This window comes from Corvus moneduloides, chromosome 4 (assembly GCF_009650955.1).
Source record: "Corvus moneduloides isolate bCorMon1 chromosome 4, bCorMon1.pri, whole genome shotgun sequence".
Taxonomy (NCBI): domain Eukaryota; kingdom Metazoa; phylum Chordata; class Aves; order Passeriformes; family Corvidae; genus Corvus; species Corvus moneduloides.
The window spans coordinates 27,673,048-27,693,162 of NC_045479.1; the positions used below are offsets into that span (position 1 = coordinate 27,673,048).

Consider the following 20,115-nt stretch of genomic DNA (forward strand, 5'->3'; position numbering starts at 1 on the left):
CAGAATCCACCTTGTTACTCTATGAGCCATTTTCCAACCTACTGAGCTAGTGCAGCGGTCTTCAGCTGATAACACAGCTTTACAAATGCTGATATAAAAAAGATTAACCTAAAGTTCTGGTGTATAACAAATCCAAAGGTCAGACTAGAGATATTTAAGTGATGAAACACAATTAGCTGCCAATATCAAAGGATTCCAGGCAAAGAATAAACAACTGCAAAGATCTCCAGCTTTCCCTGCTTGAAGGTTTATGCCATCTGAATTAATGAAAGAGTTTATAAAAACATCAACTTTACACCACAACAAACCAATCCAGAACATCTGGATTTCAGCACTTGAAACCTTCTTGCTTAAGAAACGGGTAGAAGTTAGGGATCCTACCAATATCCAGACATGGAGAGACAAAGAGAACATTTCCAAGGTGAAGGACATACCAGTCAGATCAGGACTGTGATTAGCTGAGCAAATTAAGGCGGGCATTTTCTCAGCAGGGGGCTGGCGTATGACAGGACTGTGCTCACTTGATGGATACAGCTGTGGAAGGAACGGGTCTGCTGCCATCCTCAGCAAGTGAAAATGAAGAGAGAATTGAAGCCACCTGGCGCTACTTTTCCATTTTCACCGAATCTATCTTTTTGTTCTACTCTCTTCTCCCATACCATCTCCGGCCAACAATGATGCTTCTAAGCAGATCAGAAGCCAGATGTCTTGTACTTGAAGAATTTGTACCATACTAAAAGCTGAGAACCACATTCCTTCGGAGTGCTGGCAAACTCTAACCTTACAAAGCAGTGTATCTTGAAAATCGGGTTTAGAGAAAGGGTTGGTTTCTGGGTCAATGAGCTGTGAAAACGCAAACTGAGATCACTATGTATCATCAGAATCCCAGCGTGGGCTTAGAAAAAGTAAATGATAATTTTAGAGGCATCTAGTGTGGCAGCTTTCCCCCAGAACTTTTATCCATTGCATGAAAGCAGTATCGATGACATTTTACAAATGTCTGGACAGCAATCTCTAAGAAACGAACATGAAAGTATGTAGGATAATATATTTCAAACAAAATGTACAGGGAAAGAGTTTTCTACAGAAGTTACTATTAGTTAATTTAATGACAATTTTCAATAAAAATATCTTCCAACGTGAAAATATGAAAAGTTCATTTATTTCCATAGGCAACCTAATTCAGAATACAAAGTAGTGTGTATTTCTCAAAACTGTCACTGTACCTTTTACATAGCTTCAAAGTAACTGATCTAAAAGTTGATACGAGAATAATTTTGGTTTTGAAGAGCTGTCCAATAAACCAGATATACACTGATGCCATGCTATGACAGTTCTATTTATGAATCACAGCTGACACAACAATATCATTTTATAAATCTCATGAGAATTTTAATGTTTTACAATCAGAACATAAATCTGCCACTAGTACAGAGACTGTACAATTAGACAAATAAACAAGTATTAAATATTTTGCTCAAGGCCTGAGTTCACTATAACACATTTTAATTTACAGCTTCATCTCAGGAATCTGTACAGCAGTTAGACCTGTTTCAGAGAACTTAAAGACAGTACAACTTCGGGGCTTGTTTGTAATGTTGATACAAGGGTGAGGCCTTAATGGCAAGAGGATTTGGTGTACGAATCCAAGGTTTTACTGCCTTGTGTAATTTCCTTGCAAAGCAGTCAAAACCTAATGGAAGGTAAGGTACAAGTCAGAACCTCACTTGAAAATCAGCTAACTCATCTGAAATTCTCCAGATAGGTTTTCTCACAGCTATTTCAAAGGAAAAGTTCACAATGAATATATAAAATGCAGCATATCTCTTAACAAAGAACATATACAACAGGGTACTTTTTTTTTCTGTACTCCCCCTCCCTATTCTTCTTTTGTTGGAAATGGCACAAATCAGCAATATCCCACCCAGCCCCAATAAAAAGCCCCTAATCAATACACAAAGGTCACTCTGAAGTCCAAAACCTTTACTGTAATGCAAGATCCAGTGTTCATAAACTTATGTTTTAAAAACTTTCCTTTTCTGCTCAAGTCACACAGATGTAGACAGACTAAGCATGTATATTTATAACAGATAACACAAGTATCATGTCATTCTTAGCCTGCATGGAAGTTTTATGGAATTTGATTCAAATCTAACTTCTCATTTAGTCTCTGTTTTTTTGGTGCAGTTGAACTGAAAAATCCAAAAATCCTATAATCTATAATATAATCACACTTATGTATCTACAGATACAGGTAACATAACAACAGAGGTTATAATACAGAAGTCAACATACATTTTTCTTTAAAAGGCCATCAGGGTATTTGTTACGGTTTCACATAAATGTGAACCAGTTGTAGCTAAAAAGACAAAACAGAAAAGGAAAGTTTTAAAGAATAAGGCTTGAAATGTTGTGCACCTACACATCCAAAAATTCAGCCTTTTACTTGGGAGTACTCAACACCTGTGTAAGGCCACAGCTTTCCCACAACATTTCTTATTCACAGTGAGGAGAACATTGTATCTTCATTAAAACAAACCAGGGCACTCTACCCATGTTCCCAGTAAAATTTCTCTCCCCATCTCCCAAATAATTGGTGGATTCCATTACATTTCAGTGACACCTATGCCATTTCACTCCCAGCTTCTCTCAAGAGTCAGAATAACAGGTTTCTAAGCTAATCTGAAACTTAGTAGTTTTAAGGTTCTCCATCAGCCCAAACGGAGGTTTTTCAAGCCTCTAATACAATCCTTCCTTCTGACAGGATTAGTTTGCTTTCTGTGACTGAGTTTTGAGAGGATACTTCAGCGGCTTTCCTATTTTAACCCAAATGGAACCAAGAGCTCTAATATGGAAAACACTTCTGTCTTGATGCAGTCATGTTCATTTAGCATACAGCAGAGCCGGCAAAGCACAACTGATGTATTTAAGATGTGCAGCTATTTTCACTTAGCTTCTCCTTTTGTACTAAATATAATATAGATGAATCACTTAAAGAATAGGAACTTACTCCCTTCCCTTTACCCCCTCCTTTACAAATGAATGTAAACTAGGTGGGCTGGGCACTTCAGTGCAGACCCTGTTCTCATTTCCACAGTAGAATGAAGATACACTCACAGTGGGTGAACACAGTGGGTGCTCCCACATTTTTTCCTTTAAATTAGGTTGAATACAAAGGGCAGAAATTTAGTGCAATTTACAGTCTTGCAGTCTTGCTCAAGGCATTGTAAAGAAGAACAACTTTTTTACCAGGTTACTATTTCATTAACAGCATTTGTAGTTTCTTAATCAGGTACCAATTTCAAACCTGTGTTCTCCATTTTACTTTGCATGAGACCCTCTGCTTCAGGCCAAGCTAGGTGTAACACCGCTTTCCATCCAAGTTCAGATGCAGGAGGCTCCCGCAACACCCACATTTTGTAACACTGTCCCTTCACCTTCCTCCTTCTCAAAAAAAAACTTGGATGTGAAGCACAATCGCTGCTCTCAAACAATTCACTCTGGCCACAACTCTTCCAGCCTCTTGCAGGGCCTCACAATGATGACTTGTAAGTGGAGAGCTCAATTGGACAAGGCTTCCTAAAGAAAAACTATTGTAGCAGGAGCCAAGGGGCACGTGGCCATGGTGACTTACCTCTTGCAAGTCCTCTTTCCTTTATGTTAAGAAGAAATAATTAGAGAACTTCACACACACTGAGTTTCCTGACACACTAAGCAGGAAGCATCAACATGGAAGGGGGATTGGAGTCGCTCATTTTAACTACAGTTTGGTTTTTTAAAATTTTTAAAAACCTGGGAGATTTTGTTAGAAGTTTTATAAGCACCCTTTTCAATTTTCTTTGTTGTTCTTCTACTCTGGGCATTCTGAAAATTGCAGCAAACAAGAGAAATCGAAATTATGTTCTCTAATATAAATAGAAAAATGTCCTATTGCTTGAGTCAGATAAAGAGCTTATTCCATTGCATTACCACTTCATCAAAGAGCCACTTTTAATTTGAATCTGTAGGGTTTTTTTTTACTTTGTTCTTACAAAATGGATTATATTCTCATACAGCCCATGCCAAAAGCACATACCCCAAACCACACAGTTTAGGAGGTCTAGTATATGAAATCAGATCAATTTTTTTCACTTAACTTTCTCTGCAATAGGTTAAACTAAATCCAGTTCTGAAGAGCCCCCAGTCCAGAGAGACCAGTGACTGAAACCCCAGATCAGGACACTGACTTTTACGACTGCCCTTGCCATAGATGTATTAATTTAATACATTGTAGAGTCCTATGAGATGCTGCTTTTAATATAAACTTATTCTCCAAAAAATTTAGAGGAATACAGATTCAAGTAATTCTTCAAAGGCTTGCCTTAGGTTACCCTAACAAAACACAGCTTTCAGGAGTTGACATAAAAGACGACATTAATTAAGAGTATAGAGTGCCAGCCACCATAAATGAACTTAAATAGTTCAACAGTTCTAGTTTTGAATTTAAATTTACACAGGTATTTTAACATAACCTACAATGCTTACCACAAATATTAACAGCACATAAGCATCACAATATGTTAGGTATTGTTTTCTAGACCACAAATTCATTGGTCCCAAGTATTTTAAAATAACAGGACTAACACAGCAGCTATAATACATAAAGGATTCTTTAAGAAATATGCTTAATGCTGTAACTGCTTAGAACTGTGGAAGTATAACAAAATACAAGTCATATTTACAGCATAAGGCCCTTTGGTTTCTTAAGCAGCAAATGAAAGAAGAGTTTCTTCAGTGAAAGGCTTTGAAAAATAAAGCAGGTAGGCTTTCCGTAAAAAAGGTTAACTAGTTCTTTCCTTCTCAAAATAACCATTTACAGTCTTCAAAATATTAGTTAAGAAAGCTCTCGAAATTCTTAGGAAAAAAAAGTTAAAACCCAACAGTAGTATCTGACAGAGCAGAGATTCCATCATGGGCAAGCTGAACATACACCTTCTGGGAAGTAGAAGAAACTACTACTTGGATTTCTGGAGACCTTTATTGAATTTAGAGTAATACAATAAAAAGGATCTGAAATACCTGTGAATTTATCATATATTCTAGAGCTTACAAATCCGTATTTAAGAAATCACTTAATGTCAATCTATCCCTCATAAGGACTTGATTTAAAACAAAATTAAAATGAAATAGTTCACTCTAGTCAAGGCAATTTATGGCAGTCTGCTTTTTCACACAACCCTGTGCAACTTGTATATAGCCATCCTTTTTAATCTTCTCAATTGAGCCCAAAATTATTTATTAATTCAAGATATTTCTGTATAACTATATAACGTGTGTTTAGTTACACAGCTGGGGCAGTCAACATGTGAATTTTACATTTACATTCATTTTGTGAAGTTTCATAACTACAATTATTCTTTTTACATATCTGTTAGAAGCAGTATCATATTAGCCAAAACAATGGAATATATAGTAAACGTGATGAAATCACCACATGTATTTTAAAATCCGGCTTAAGTGGTATGTTGCTTTTGCTATGGGGCTTCTAACAAGGATCTGGCATTATAAAAGAGATTGTAATCCAGCATGACCTTTGAAGCAGTGTTCTTACTCTGTTCCAAACCTGAACCACATTTTAGAACAACTCCTTATGCCTTACGAATCTTGTTACAGTTTACTACCACATTCATTACATTAGCTTACATGAGAGAAGGAAGTCAAAATATGCTCCCTTCTTAGTCTTGCCCCCACTTATCGGTTAGAGTTCTCTCTGTATAATTCGGCTATCAAAAGTTTTGGGCCAGCGTAAGAATTTTCGCCAACTGTCATAGGGCAAAATGACAGCTTGTTTCAAATCCAGGCAATACAAATAATTCTCTAGGTTTGCATCCACTAGCATCATTATCCCCTAAGTATTTTTGCTTAACTTAAGAAACAAAATTTTGTAGGAAATTTCATAGGAGTTGACTGAGTTCACCTATGAATAATTTTGATATACTTCTTTTTCAGTTGAATATATGCATCCTACCTTCAGTACTCTCATGTTGGTAAAGAGACAAAAGACCTTTAGCATGTAAGATGACTTTGCACTTACACAATTCCACTGCAGTACCAGGTGAATGCAACATCAGCCTTTTTTCCTGTCCAAAAGTCATTACTTTGCTGGGTTGAAAGTTTCCCCGAGTCATGCTTTTACTAATCAAAACAAGATGTTAATCAGCTTACCCATGATCCAAATTTCATCAATCTTTGAAAGAAGAGAACAAAACATTTTACCCAAAAAGATCTTTTAAGTCATTGCTAGCTGAACTGCTGTTTGTCATTGTGTCTGCTGGTTGTGCGAAGTTCTGAGGAGAAAAGAAAGGATTACCCTGTATGCCAAAGCCCGGCTGTCCCATCATGTTCATCTGTGGTCCCAAGGCTGTATTGCTCGTGTTCGGGGACCCTGGAGGTGGCACAAACTGATTAACCCACTGGCTTGATTTCTGCTGAGCCAACTGTTTCATGCTAACTTTGGGTTTTTGAGGACCAAAAAGATTATCTAAAGCAGACATATCTGGGGGTCTGTTTTGTTGTGTCAGTGGAGAGATTGCAGATGCAGCATTCATAGGACCGTAATTTGGCATATTGGCAGGTGGTACAATGTTCATCTTGGTTGCTCCTGCACTTGGACCACTGAAGAAATTCTGAGTGGCAAGACCTGCTCCCATAGTGAATCCAGCAGTCTGAAACCCCATATTTGTGTTTAGTCCGTTTGTCATATTTCGTTTTGTGTTGTCAATAGGTGATGAAAATCCCATTCCAACACCCATAGAAGGAACAGAAGAGAAGCTGTTTGAAGATGCAACTTGAGCTTGGTTGATAGGACGGCTACTCAAAGATGACATATTATCTATCAAGGTATCTGTCAAGTCTTTTGTCTGCAAAACACATAAAATGCAGTTAAATGTTTTTCCTGTAAAGACATTCTAGCAACAGTATTTTATCATTACTCCTGCAGACCTGGCATTAAGTTTTCAGAAATTAGAATTCACTGCATGGAATTGGGCATGAAATGTAATAATACACAAGAGAGATTGGATTATTTTTGTGCATTGCTGCTTAGAACTAATTGTTAGGCAGCTTTAATTTGACATCTAAGACTACACAAAAAGTACTACTGTGACTACTTGCTTAAATGCCCCATTCCTATCCCCAAATCCTTCATTTATTTACTTAATAAACTCTTCAGAGAAATACCTTTCTTAATATGTCCTTTCCTTATCTAGAATGATAACCCTCTGATAATAATGACACCCTTGGAAACTCTAGGAATTTAAAAAGTGGGGAATAGTGCTAACTATGCAAATGGATGGCACATGAAAATTTCATTTAGCTTTTCTCAGCTGTGCCACTGTACCACCAGAGAAAACAAAAGTGACTCACAGGAGGAAGAAATGCTAAATGCATATAGCCCTTGAAAAGGCATCAGAGTTCCAATGGAAACAGTGCAGTTGTTTGTTCTCTCTCACCTGCTTCACTGGAGGGGTTACTGTAGTTGTTTGGGGCTTAAGAGGTTGCTGGCTTTTCAGTTTCTGTGCCTGTTCTTGTTCTTTAGCTAACTTCTGCTTCTCTTCCAGTGTAAGTGAGGCCTTAAAAGGGAAAATAGAGATAATAAGTTGCTCAAAATGGTTATTCTTTCATACGTATTCTGTACATTCATATTTTTATTTCATAATAGCACGCTCGTTTCAGTAATATGTGGTGAACAATACAATTATTTACACAAAAGAGAAAGCCAATAAACAAAATCTATTATAATATTTACCATATTGCTAGAAAGTACTTAAAGCAAATATATACAATACTAAAAGTAGCATAATGAGAAATTTGGGCAGATCTCAAATAGAAGAGATATATCAACAAAACCACTTCAGCGTTGTTTCCTTAATATTGGGAATAAGAAAAAGCATTCTTCTCAGTTTTTGTTTTCATATGGTTACTAACTTGATACAGAAATGCAACTGACCATGGAGCTGAAAAGGGAATTTAAATTTAAAACTGCTCAAGAGTCTTTTGAGGATTTTAACTCTATTTTTGATAATAATGAAGCATAAAATAATTTAATCATTCCCCCTTAGTCTAAAATTAGTGAGAGGATTCAGATAACTAGAAAGAGAAATGATAAAATATGTAGATTCTGGGGAGCCATTTCCATAATTATTAGCATGAAAATAATTTCACAGTAGTTAAAGCTTGTATTCTGTTATGCTGTGTTTTTCCTTTGCTTCTTGTATTTAACCCCAAATTGACTGTTTTCACTTAACTTTGAAAGGTACAGGGAAAGTCAGTCTCTGCTACAACTTAAAATTCTACATTTTATCTTCATTTCTCTTTGTCATTTTATCATAAGGACCCCTATTTTGTTTTGCAATAAATCCAGTGGTGAAGTTTTAATCTCATTTAAATCTATACTTAAGGAGAAAGAAAATGACCACAAATTTATAATCCTAATTGCTGCCTACTATGTACAAAGCTATTTTCAAGGAAAGGCTCACATGGAAATCAAAGGATATGATTTGAACATTTTTCATGGACCTTCTCACATGACTGTGCAGTGGTGTGCTATATAAAAGCAGTTAGTTTCTTTACTAAAGCTTTAAGTATGGTACATATTTACATGCATTGTTTTTCTGCAACCCTATCTAATACAACCTTGTATTAGACATATGGACAAAAAAGAATTACAAAATAAAGTAAAGCACACCTTTCTCTGTATTGATGAAATCTCATTCTCTTTACTATCAGATCCACTAGTTAGAAGGTCAGTTCCATTATTGAATACCTTGTCAATCTGTTTAAGGTCAAAGAAAAAAAACTTTCATTACCTGAAATACTGTAATTTAAGACTTTGTAAATATCGACTAGATAATTTTAAATTTCGATGTTCTATGTGTAAGTTACATATTACTGCTTACCTGATTGCCTGTACTGCTAGATCTTGCCTCTTCAGAGACACTCATTTGGTTGGCTATATCCAAGGATCTACATAGTGCAGAGTGTATTACAAAAAGACAACTTTGTAATCACATCCACAGCACTGATCTAACAATGCAGATCATTCTTCTGCATTTAAATAATACCAAAAAACCGCATTAGGAGAGCACCACCACTTCTATATAATGCCTTCAGGAGACTGGCAAATGTTCCTATGATAAATAGTAAACACCTCCTAATCATTTCTCTTGGTCTTTATTTCTCCCTTTGAGCAGGGTGACCCAGATTTCAGATATCCCAAATTATTTTGCCTCAGAAATCTCACCTCATATCAAACTCCATAAAATAGCTCCAAATACTTTTAAAAAATCCCAGCCTTCTAGAAGGCTGCAATGTTTATGTTTCTCTGGTACGTATTATTTCTCAGCAACTACAGGAAAGCAATTTAGCACATAGAAGCAAATATTCTGACAACTGTGCTTATTTGAGGTAATTCTCAACTACTGAACTTAGAATAACCTAATTTTTTTAATGATATGGCTAGAGTTTTCTAACACTTGCCAAAAAATTACTACTTCTCCAATATAAACATTAACACTTACTTCTGTTGCTCTTGCATGACATGAAGTTGCTCAAGTTTTGTTTTATGCTCTGCTTCCAATCTGTTGAGCATATCTTTTATAACACAAATGAAAGAATTGAACTGGAAAAGAAATATGTAAGAAGTTTGGGTTTTGTAGCAATGGAATTCAAATAGGTGTAACTTAGCAGATAATACCTCATAAACCTACAATACATAATGTCAGATAAAGTGCAGATTTTTAAATAACTTACAATTGACCTTCATTATCGTGCATTACATACAAAACTACAAGCAGAGTGCACACTGAAACAGGGAAAAATACAGGCCACTAAAAAAAAATTGAAATGGGGCAATGCAGACAAACCCCCCACATATGAGTATTACCAGACTGATTTTCAAACAAACAAATCAACCTACTATTCCCTTTTCCAATATTTCATAGCAATATAGCATTTTATTTGAATACTTATCATGTCAGTAGCTAACTGCTTTTGCAGGACATTTGGAAGGTGAAAGTATTAATTTTTAAATTTTACACCAGATCAGGTAAATACACTGAAAAATAACAAGCTTCAAACACACAAATACAGTAAACCTGGGAAGGGTTTTGGTATGTCTGTGTCTGTTGTAAAAACAAACAATACTGTAGTGGGTTTGTTTTTACAACAGACACAAACATGCAGTAATGTACGAATTTTTTATGACAACAGTTTAAATTTATTCTCTGATAACTGTCAAGTAAAAGCATGGAAAACAGTCATGTTCCTACCTGATTGAGATTAAGATTGTTCTCAATACTAAGAGGAATCAGATGGGGCAATACTTTTCCTGCAAGCTGTTCTTTGGTAATTCCCAACTTCTTGTGAGTAAATGTGCATTTGTAAATACCTAACACATAACATCAAAATAGCAAAAATTGTTAAGTTCAGTAAACAATGTGAACAAACCCAAAGTAGCACACTCATATATGTATTGATCATCTGAACAATCACTGTGTTTGTGTGCAAGCAGGGACAAACATGACCAAGAGAATCAGAAAGGCTAACTACTGATCCACAACAAACAGCAAGAGGCTTTGCTACAGTTCAGAACAAGAGGATGTCCAAAGTCATATTTTGCAGTTGTGAAACCTGGTATTAGTCAATGTATTGTTCTGGCCAATTATCTGAGAATATACATCTTTGACAGATCATGTGCAAGTGAGTTACCACAAACTAACACACCGCCACTTGAGAAATCAAGCTACATTAACTAAGGATGTGTTCTCTCCTGGCACAAGTAGCTAGGATTAACTATCATCCTGCTCTCATTTACAAACACTATTACCTAGAAGGTTGGGGCTGGGTTACATGTAGGATCAGAACTCATGCATAATCTTTATCTGTTTTAAGATCACTGAAAAAAGAATCCTGACAGGCATGAGAGACCCAGTGTTAAGCCCACACGTTCTGTAGTGTTTCTAACAGGAAGAGTCCTCTGCTTAAATAGTCCAGCTCTGGTGGCAAACACTGAACATATGAGCATAAAAGACACAGCAGCTTTCCTCTATGGTAGTTACCAAGACAAAGAAGATAAAGGATGGTATTATGATTCTGGAAGAAGGGAGAGCCTGAGTATATAAAACTGTTTCAGCCCATCATTTCCAACTTAGGATTCACTTACTCACTGTATCTGAGTAGAATTCAGGATTAACACAAAGCAAAAAATAGTGTCCCTTATTCTTAGATAGCAAATATAAATCGAAGCTGCAAAGATTAAGGGAAACAGGCAGCTTTAAATCAGTACAGGTTAAGATGCCTTCTTGCTGCTTTTGAGCAAATAAAAATAATGCTGCCATCACATATTAGTACAGTGTTTAATGAGGGTTATTGGCAGTGCAGCTCAGCTGTTACAGTTGGTCTACACCACTTTGGTGTCAGCAAGAAAAATGGTCACTGTCTTCCAGACTTGGCCAAGTAGTCACACCTCCTTCTTGGCAGTGGCTCTGGTCATCTGGACTCCTTAAGTCCATTCAATTTGCTAAACTCACACACCCTGAGATAGGCAAGCACCAAGTGGCAGTAGGAAAGCTCAAGTAGGAGTGAGGTCTCCCATTCCAGAAGTACCAAGCCATTAGGTTTTGTTAGTCATTTTGTGAGACCTCACCCAGACTGTGTTCCATTTCTGTGCACAGGCACCACTGTGTGCCTAAACGTCCAACAAAATGAGTCTAACAAAACCTGCAGTAAAGAACAGTAGATTTGTACACCATCACTTATAGCATCTGCCATCAAGAGTGGAAGAAGAAAGCAACAGTAACATCTCAAAAGCTCCAGCCAGGAGCTCAGCATCTGAAAGACAGTTCAGATACTCTTCTGAAGAAAACTGCCTCTCTGACTGTGTGGAGCATGCAGTTCATGTAAGTGTCACAGCCCAAGAACTGCAATGAGTACTCAGGAACTGCACTGGGCCCTGAAGACTAAAAATATATGTACTAGTGCTCAGATGTCATATATAAGGTAACTGAACAGGGACATAACTCTAGAACCAGAAATAGGAAGTTTTTAAAAGTCATTTTAGGGATACACTATGTAAACATGTTCAATGATAACATAGAAAGCTTTCAGATTTACAATATCAAACCACAAAAGAGAAAGTTGGAAATATTAGTTACCTAAAATTCCCATGAGCACCGCAGGTTCCTTTGATGGAATTTGTTGAAGAAAAGGTAAAATATCGTCAAGCACAAACCATTTATCCAAGTACTCCAAAATCTTGCCCAAGCACACTAGTGAGTTTACCCGGACCTGTGAAGTATGATAAGAATGAAACAAACTCTTTATTTAGAGAAAAAAAAAAAAACCAACAACTTTACAAAAGTCATAAGAAAACCTTTGTACTGAAAAATTCAAGACAAGTTAAAAAATGCTTTTGTATCATGAAAGAAAAACGCTTGTTTTTATGCTCACAAAATCTTGGCTTTTCTGCATGACAAACACTGTCAATGTGCATTACTGTGGAACCCAGTTCGGTGATTTTTACAGTATTATTAACACAGTAAGTTGTTAACAACTTTAAAAATTGTTAAAGAAGTAAACGGTGCTTTTGCACTTGTAAGAAGCATTTAGAAAAAATTTCAGTAAGAAATCAGAACATATTGATAGGCTTTTCTTTAAAGATGCGACATGGTAAACCCAAAGTAATTAAAAGTTACAACATTTTCTGAAGACTAGAGAACATTACTATGATACTCACAGCAAGAGAAGAAGTTTGCAAACATGCATTCTTAATTCTTGGAATTAATGAATTTTTCATTGATGGGTAATCTATTAAATTGGCAAACGTGGGAATTATGTTTAGGCAAAGCTCCTACAAAAAAAAAATTCCACACAAGTTTAAAAAGAAACATGCATATTTATTATAAAATTAGTACTAATATAACTCAATATCAGTTAGCTTGAAATGTCTTCTTAAGCTTTCCTTTTAAGGAAATATTTAAGGAAATATGTTCAACTAAGCTGACCATAATCTATCAGACTCACTTAAAAATAGCTAGAATAATAAAGCATCATGATATGTATACAGAACCTTCAAAAATGGATTTTAGAAAAAAGAGCATTCATAAATTCATAATATTTAAACAGCAAGAATAGCCTGCATTTTCCTGAGACACCTTTATATAAAACCCAGCTTTTACTACAGCAAACTATCAATCTCCTACATAAATCAAGAAAATTTCAAGGAGTATCATCAATAATACTGCAGTACAATGACAGACTGAGAGATAAAATATCACATCAAGATTAACCATACTTAAGCAACAGAGAAAAGATAAACACACAATTTCAGCCCAATCTCAAAAATAAGAGACAGTAATATTAAGTGTATGTTGTGAGTAAACACCTCAGTAACCAAAGTACGGATGCAGAAAAAAACTCATGCCAGGTACTTAGAAACAAAAACCTTTCTCCCTAATATTACAAAGGCTTTGCAAAGGCAGAAGTCACATCTGATTATCCAAAACCACCTTTGAGAAATATTTTGTTTCTTTATCTCCCACTCCTAAATGTTTTTGGAAGTTAATTGCTGTTGAATGATTAAAAAGATCCCCAGAAGAATCTTAGAAAGGTAGAGAAAGCATAAGGAGAAAAAAAAAAAATATGAATACATAAAAATGTCACCAGAAGGTACATTAATATGATTTTACAGCACATCAGGTCTCCTGAGGTAACTGTCAGCACAGATGTTCTTACCAGTAGGAGTTCAGAATAAGCCACCTCTCACTGACTGGTACGAGCATGCATGCCTACATAGTTTCTGCTGCACAGGCAGTGAAATATAAATGCATATCCTACTTTCTGCTAGGGTGGCTAGTAAGAATTTAAGATAAGAGCATTAAAACAACAGTCAAGTGGTTACCCTCCTGGAAAATAAGGGAACTAAATTTTACTGTACCAGAAACAAATGTTCTTTAATGAAGCATTCATCTCTTTCAACATTCAGACATATTATACAGCTTTATCTTTTTTTTTTTTTCTACAAGTGAACAAACACAGGAGTACACAAAAAGTTGGCACAGCAGCTGAAAGAGGAAAAAAGAAGTTATAAATAAAGGCTGCAACTACTATACCTGGATCTGAATTGAAGGTGCTTCCAAGGCTCTATAAACCATTGGTAGAACGCTGTTCTTTATTTCATCTGGTGGAGTTTTGGTTAGAAGCAAGTCCATTTTTTGCAGGAAGATTAACAATATCTGTTAAAAGAAGGACAATTCAGAAGCCAAAAGTTTTAACTGCAAAGCATATATTTCCAATTTAAAGTATGTTGCATCATATCAAAAAAACTTCAGAAGTTTTCTTATAACTCAGTAAATGTGATCACTTACCATGTTGCTTGCCTGAAGGCATGGAAGACAAAAAAAACTTCAACATGTTATTGCATTTTAAAACCAGCAAATACAAATCAAACAAAATACACATGTTCTAGACTGACCCTTCTGAAATAACAAATCATAATGGCTCAGTAAGGAGTTCTTGTTTCTATTTACAAGAACTTGTAAATAGTTCTTGTTTCTATTTATGGCCGTTTGTTAAAATACACCCACAGAAAATCTTTATACACACATCACTACTGAAAAAGCTAAACTTTAAAAAATCTACCACTCAAATTCTGTCCTCAAAGCACTTGATCAAAACTCCACACATACAAGCTGTATTCCATGTGTCTGAAATCAAAACAGGGACATAACAAAAAGAGTATTACAGCTACTAGATGGACAAAAAACACCTTGCATCCATGGATATCAAGACTCCTTTTAGAAAATAGGTTAAACTAGGTGGATAAACTATCACATTAATAACAAAAAGCCAAGTATTTTATAGGAAGATTTAAATTTTTGTCTAAAAATACATGGCAATCAGTGCTTGTATGTCAAATAAAAAGAAGCATCAAAGTGTAGAAACTGAAATGTACCAAGACCACATTACAAATTCCCCCCTTTTATTTGTTTTCCTTTACAGAGAAGAAAAACAGATTTTCACACTCCAGCTAGTAAGTGTTTTCTTATTGGATATCTATTATTTTCCAAACTGCACACACACAAAATTTCATTCATTCATTCATTCATTCATTCATTCATTCCATGAACATTGATTCTGATGCAATATCCCCCTATTTGGGACAATCAGAGTGAGATGGATGAGACCAGTTTTAAAGATAGATTTTATAGTTTTCCTCAATATAGAATCTTTGTTTGCCCTAAACTTGACTTCTTGAAATCTACACGTGCTCTTAACACATGTTCTTCTCTAACAACCCTATAGTATTGTGGAATTACAATTTCTATGTTAGTTAAATCTATAGTTTTGGAGAAATATCATTGGATTGTTTTTGTAAATTTGAAATGGACATAAATGAAACCTGTTATTTAACAACTAGAAAATCTCCTTTAAAGTAAGACCCAAGTACTATATAATAATTTAGATTTCACAGAAGCAGTTCAGCTCCTTACACTGGCTATCAAGACTTTTTAACTAAGATAAAGCTGTATAATTTCTGATCTCTCTTTACCTGTGTTTAACTACAACATAGTACACACTGCTCTAAAGAATACTTTTTATTTCCAGCTTCTAGGATCATATTTGATACCTTTTATCTATTTAGGTAAAAACTGAGATGGTACAGTCACAGATTCACACAGGCCATCTAATAAGCAATTAACAGCAGCTGCACTCTAAGTAATAATGCTTCATTCATTAATGCATTCATTAATGCAGAGCCCAGTACTTGTCAGGATACACTTCTGTGTAGTGAATCAGAAAATGAATTTACAGCACTTCCTACACTAACTCTCTATGGAATCCTGTGGATATAAATTAAGGGTTTGTCTGGGAAGCTATGTCAGAGTAAGCTAGGGTGTTAATCTACAGCACACAAGACTCCACACTAACCCCAAGAGTAAATTTAACTAAATATGCCTTTTTCATATTATGAATTCCCTCACAAAAAGACATTGTGGACACTAGCTAACAACTTCTTCATATTGAATTAGAGCAGCTTTCCTATGACACATCCATTTCCTAATTTAAATATCCTACTAAAGTCAAGCAACAGGCCCATCATACAAATCTGTACCATATTGAAAGAGTGTTTTGAAGAAACACTGGCATCTTCCCTGAATGTCCCTTCCAGGAGTCACAAACACACAGAAGCCAGACATCTTCTGTCTTGTACAAAGATAGTCAGATCTGGAATTCCATCCTCAAGCACTCTGAACCCTTGTATTTTTTCCAGAATTCCTGATATATTAACTTTGAAAATATGATCTATATTACCTAAACTTTGCCATACGAAAAAGACCACAGAAATAACAGTTGAACAAGCCATGTAGCACTTCGCACTAAAAATACCAGCAGAAGAATTTAATAGAGTCTAGACAGTCACAGAAAAATTTTGCAAAGCTCCGTCTTTATGAGATGACTCCAAGTTTGTATTTTGCTTCCCCCATTTCTCAAGACATAAACCAGCTTTTGTGTCCATTATGCTCCAGTTGTAACTTTGCTACAAACTTTTTGCAGCGAGGATTGTGTCACAAAGCTAATATTAAAGGTGGCAAAACACGGTGTTACCTTTTAGGATGACACAGCACAAATGAGATGTTCACTGGCTTTTGGTTGGTTAAACATTGACTTTTTTCAAGAGAACAAAGCTAACATAAAGCTTCAGTGTACCAAGTATAAACAGCATTAAGCAGTTCAAATTTCCTGAGGTATTCTCAGTTACACAGCTGATGCCTTCCCTGCCTCCTCAGTGTAATGACAGTTCTCTGGTCCAGTTTTCTGAAACCCAGAAATAAAAGGTCTGCTTGTTCATTCCTATGCTTATCTTGCCCTTTTAAGTGCTCTGCAGAAAAACAATGGCACACAGGAGTGAGCTCGAAGGAATGCACTGCCTCTCATCCATGGAGGCACAATGCCTCACTTTGTGACAGATTTCTCAGGAATCATCATGCAAATGGTGATGATAAAAGGATGTAAATTTTTAATTCTTTACAGTAACAATTATGTCTTAATACTTCTATACATTTAAACAGCAGGAAAACCAGCATATTTTACTTACACATTACATTTGTCAAATTAAAAGTTAAACTAATTTCACAAATTTTTGCACAGTCCTCAAACAAGTGCTACTCTTATTGTAAACAAATAGCACTCCTGAGAGTGTGTCAAAACTAGTTCTTCCGCCCCATGATCTCAATGTCACCAATCTGGATACAAGAAAAAAACCAAATTAAAAAACCCCAGGTTCATGTACTGGTAGAATATATGCAAACACTGTACTGTACAACCCTGCTCAGATTGCCCAGGTAAGTGTTAAAATGCCTACAAATATATCTTCTACAATCAACCAACACCAAGTGGGTAAATTAAGTTTTTTTTTGCAAAACTCATCTCATCTATAAATGCAATATACCCTCAGAAAACCCATCTAAAGAAGCAGAGGTAGACGCTTTTTGAATTTCCTGGAAGAATCTGTTTTGTATGAATCAACACTGACTGTCTGGACAACTACAGAGTAGGTTGGGCAATGTGTGTGAAACTGGAAAAGGGAAACAGAACAATTAGTCATTTTTTCAGGGAAAAAAAATACCAACGAGAAAAATTGTAATATGAGTAATATTAACATACCTGGATTGGTTCTTGCTGCTTAAAAACAGGCCCAAGTTCAGGCAGAATGAGCTTGATATATTCTTCTTTGGTGCATTCCTCAGCAATTAGGAGAACATTAGGCAGGACAAAGGGTACCATATCAGGATTCACAAATTCAGAAGTCAAGCAAGGCAAAATTCGCTGAATTATAACGCGCTACAAGAAAAAAAAGAAAACAAGTATGAATCATGTACTGCACTGCAGTAAGTTACCACTGTGCCAGTTCAGCAGCTTTTGTATTAGCCTGATATTTACAAAAAAGCAGACAGATAATTTTCAGTTTTGATCTCTTATTTGCACTGTAGCTAATACACTGTGCTACTCTGCTTACTTTTCTGTTTGCACTCAAAACATAAATGAAGATGTTAACAACTGTGAAGATCAACAAAAAGCAACTAACTGTACAGAAAATAGGACTTTCAGCCACACACAAGTTACAAAAACCTTGCTCTATATGCTTTCTTTGAAAAGACCCTAACAAGACCCTTAAAAAGACCCTATAAACCTCCAAAATAGTAATTTTTTTCTGTACCCCATCATTCACTGAACAAACACATAATCCTACTATACCTCCCTGTAAAGCTCCAGGTACATTCCCTAAAAAGGATTCTGCTGATGAAAAAGATATTTAAACTGTGGATGTCTACTGTAGAATTAGACATCCTTTAATGCTTTTGAAGCCAATAAACAGAAATATATGGTTCAAGGCAGAGTCACTTCCCTCATAAAATATACTTTCAAGACAGAAAAAAAATAGAAAGAATGCCCTATAGATGATTAGGTCAATCACTGGCTGTCTAAAGTTAGGTGAAATACATGCCACCTATTTCCAAATTCAAAGCAGCCACCATTTCTGATCAAAGGAAAAAATTACTAAATTTAAAAGAACAAAGTATTAAATATGGAATCTGAATGTTGCACTGCGGAGTGCAAAACAGAATTAAAAATGAAGAAATTTAATGCACTGGTTGAGATGCTCAGTTGTTCTATTATGTATTAATACTATTTTTCTATTACATATGCATTACGGCTGATGTAAATTAAATTATACCACAAAAGGAGCCAGTCTAGACATAGTGTTTAGCACTACACAGGAGAAACATGTAATGACAGGCATTTGCTTTTGAGATTTCTGAGCACTGCCAGCACAAGCACTTAGTCTACTGAGGGAAGGAAGCTTTGCATTATTCCACATTAAAGTACTGCCTTGCTACGAAAAAACTTGAAGCAATCTTATAGGAAGAAAAGGTGGCAAAATGGCTTCAAAGAGCTATGACGGCATCTGGAAACACAGGGAAAGCCTTGTAAGAGGAGAGGAGACAACTCCCTTTCAAACTAGGATGAACTACAACAGGACATGCAAATGATGGTTCCTTATTTGGTTATTTGCCATTTTCCATTTAAAGTATTACTGATTGCTGAGGAATACTTCCACAGCAAGCATGTTCTAACCTCCCTTTATTTCCTCCTACTCTATTCTGACAGTCTCATGGCAATCTGTTATGCTACAATGCTACAGAAAGTCCAGCATTCCAAGACTCAAAACGCTAACAGATGTTCATATATTTTAAAACTTGCTGTTACAAGACATCATTCAGACAAACCTTAGGTAGTTTTGGCAGAACTTTTGGTAGTCCTTTAAAAAATTGTGATTTCTGCAGGTTATCCCTTTGAAATAACGAATCAAAATACTGAAGCGTCATTGCTCCTACATCATCGAAGAATGGTATCTAAAAATAAGATTAAAAGGCTGTCATCTGGAGGGGGACAACATTGACACTGCTACAATAATTCCAAAATACCACCATCTATTTACCTTTTCAATGCACTACAGTAAGCCTTTACAATAACATGTCTGCAACTAACAATTAGAAAATTAAATTTTTACATATCAAGTAGTATAATATTCAGATACAGGTTGATTATTAAGACGGAACTTTCCTAGCATTTTTCAAAAACTCATGCATGTTATGTGTATCTAAGCTAAAACATTATTTCATGCACAGTAAATTGCTTACAAAAAAGAAGTAATGAAAAATAAAAACTTTGCATAAATATTCCCCTAGGAATAACCATGCTGTTTTATGTTACAATGACCTACTAGGTCATCCACATCCGGCTCCCACCCCTGGAAACTCCAGAAAACCCTGGAAGCTCTGATACCTCTACCCTATGATTCAGTGTGCAGTGTAGATATGGTAAAAGAGACTCAACATCTTTATAAAACCATAGTGCTTAATACAACCACTTAGAGATTTGTTTGTTGTAGTCCTTCAGACAACTGAGCTGATACCTGAGAAATATCTGCCAATTCCCTCACTCCCATCTGTCAGCATATCAGCGGAGAAAACCATCACCTGTTTCCTCTCCCCTCTTCACCCACTATTTCTT

General features: G+C 35.8%; 1 protein-coding gene across 3 annotated transcripts in view; it reads right to left on the minus strand.

Moving 5' to 3' along the window:
* Positions 1 to 1,140: 1,140 nt before the first annotated feature.
* SCYL2 (SCY1 like pseudokinase 2) overlaps positions 1,141 to 20,115 on the minus strand; it is a 37,053-nt gene continuing 18,078 nt past the window's right edge. The window contains exons 8-19 of one of the 3 annotated variants that reach the window (XM_032107765.1): positions 19,329 to 19,454; positions 17,704 to 17,880; positions 14,403 to 14,414; positions 14,148 to 14,270; positions 12,773 to 12,886; positions 12,192 to 12,324; positions 10,308 to 10,426; positions 9,558 to 9,658; positions 8,937 to 9,003; positions 8,726 to 8,812; positions 7,491 to 7,610; positions 1,141 to 6,899 (exon numbers count right to left, since the gene is read on the minus strand). In XM_032107765.1, coding sequence (XP_031963656.1) covers positions 6,252 to 6,899; positions 7,491 to 7,610; positions 8,726 to 8,812; positions 8,937 to 9,003; positions 9,558 to 9,658; positions 10,308 to 10,426; positions 12,192 to 12,324; positions 12,773 to 12,886; positions 14,148 to 14,270; positions 14,403 to 14,414; positions 17,704 to 17,880; positions 19,329 to 19,454 — 1,827 coding nt within the window. In that variant the 3' untranslated portion in view covers positions 1,141 to 6,251. The remainder of the gene's footprint in view (positions 6,900 to 7,490; positions 7,611 to 8,725; positions 8,813 to 8,936; positions 9,004 to 9,557; positions 9,659 to 10,307; positions 10,427 to 12,191; positions 12,325 to 12,772; positions 12,887 to 14,147; positions 14,271 to 14,402; positions 14,415 to 17,703; positions 17,881 to 19,328; positions 19,455 to 20,115) is intronic. The other 2 variants (XM_032107767.1, XM_032107766.1) reach the window with 2 other exon arrangements.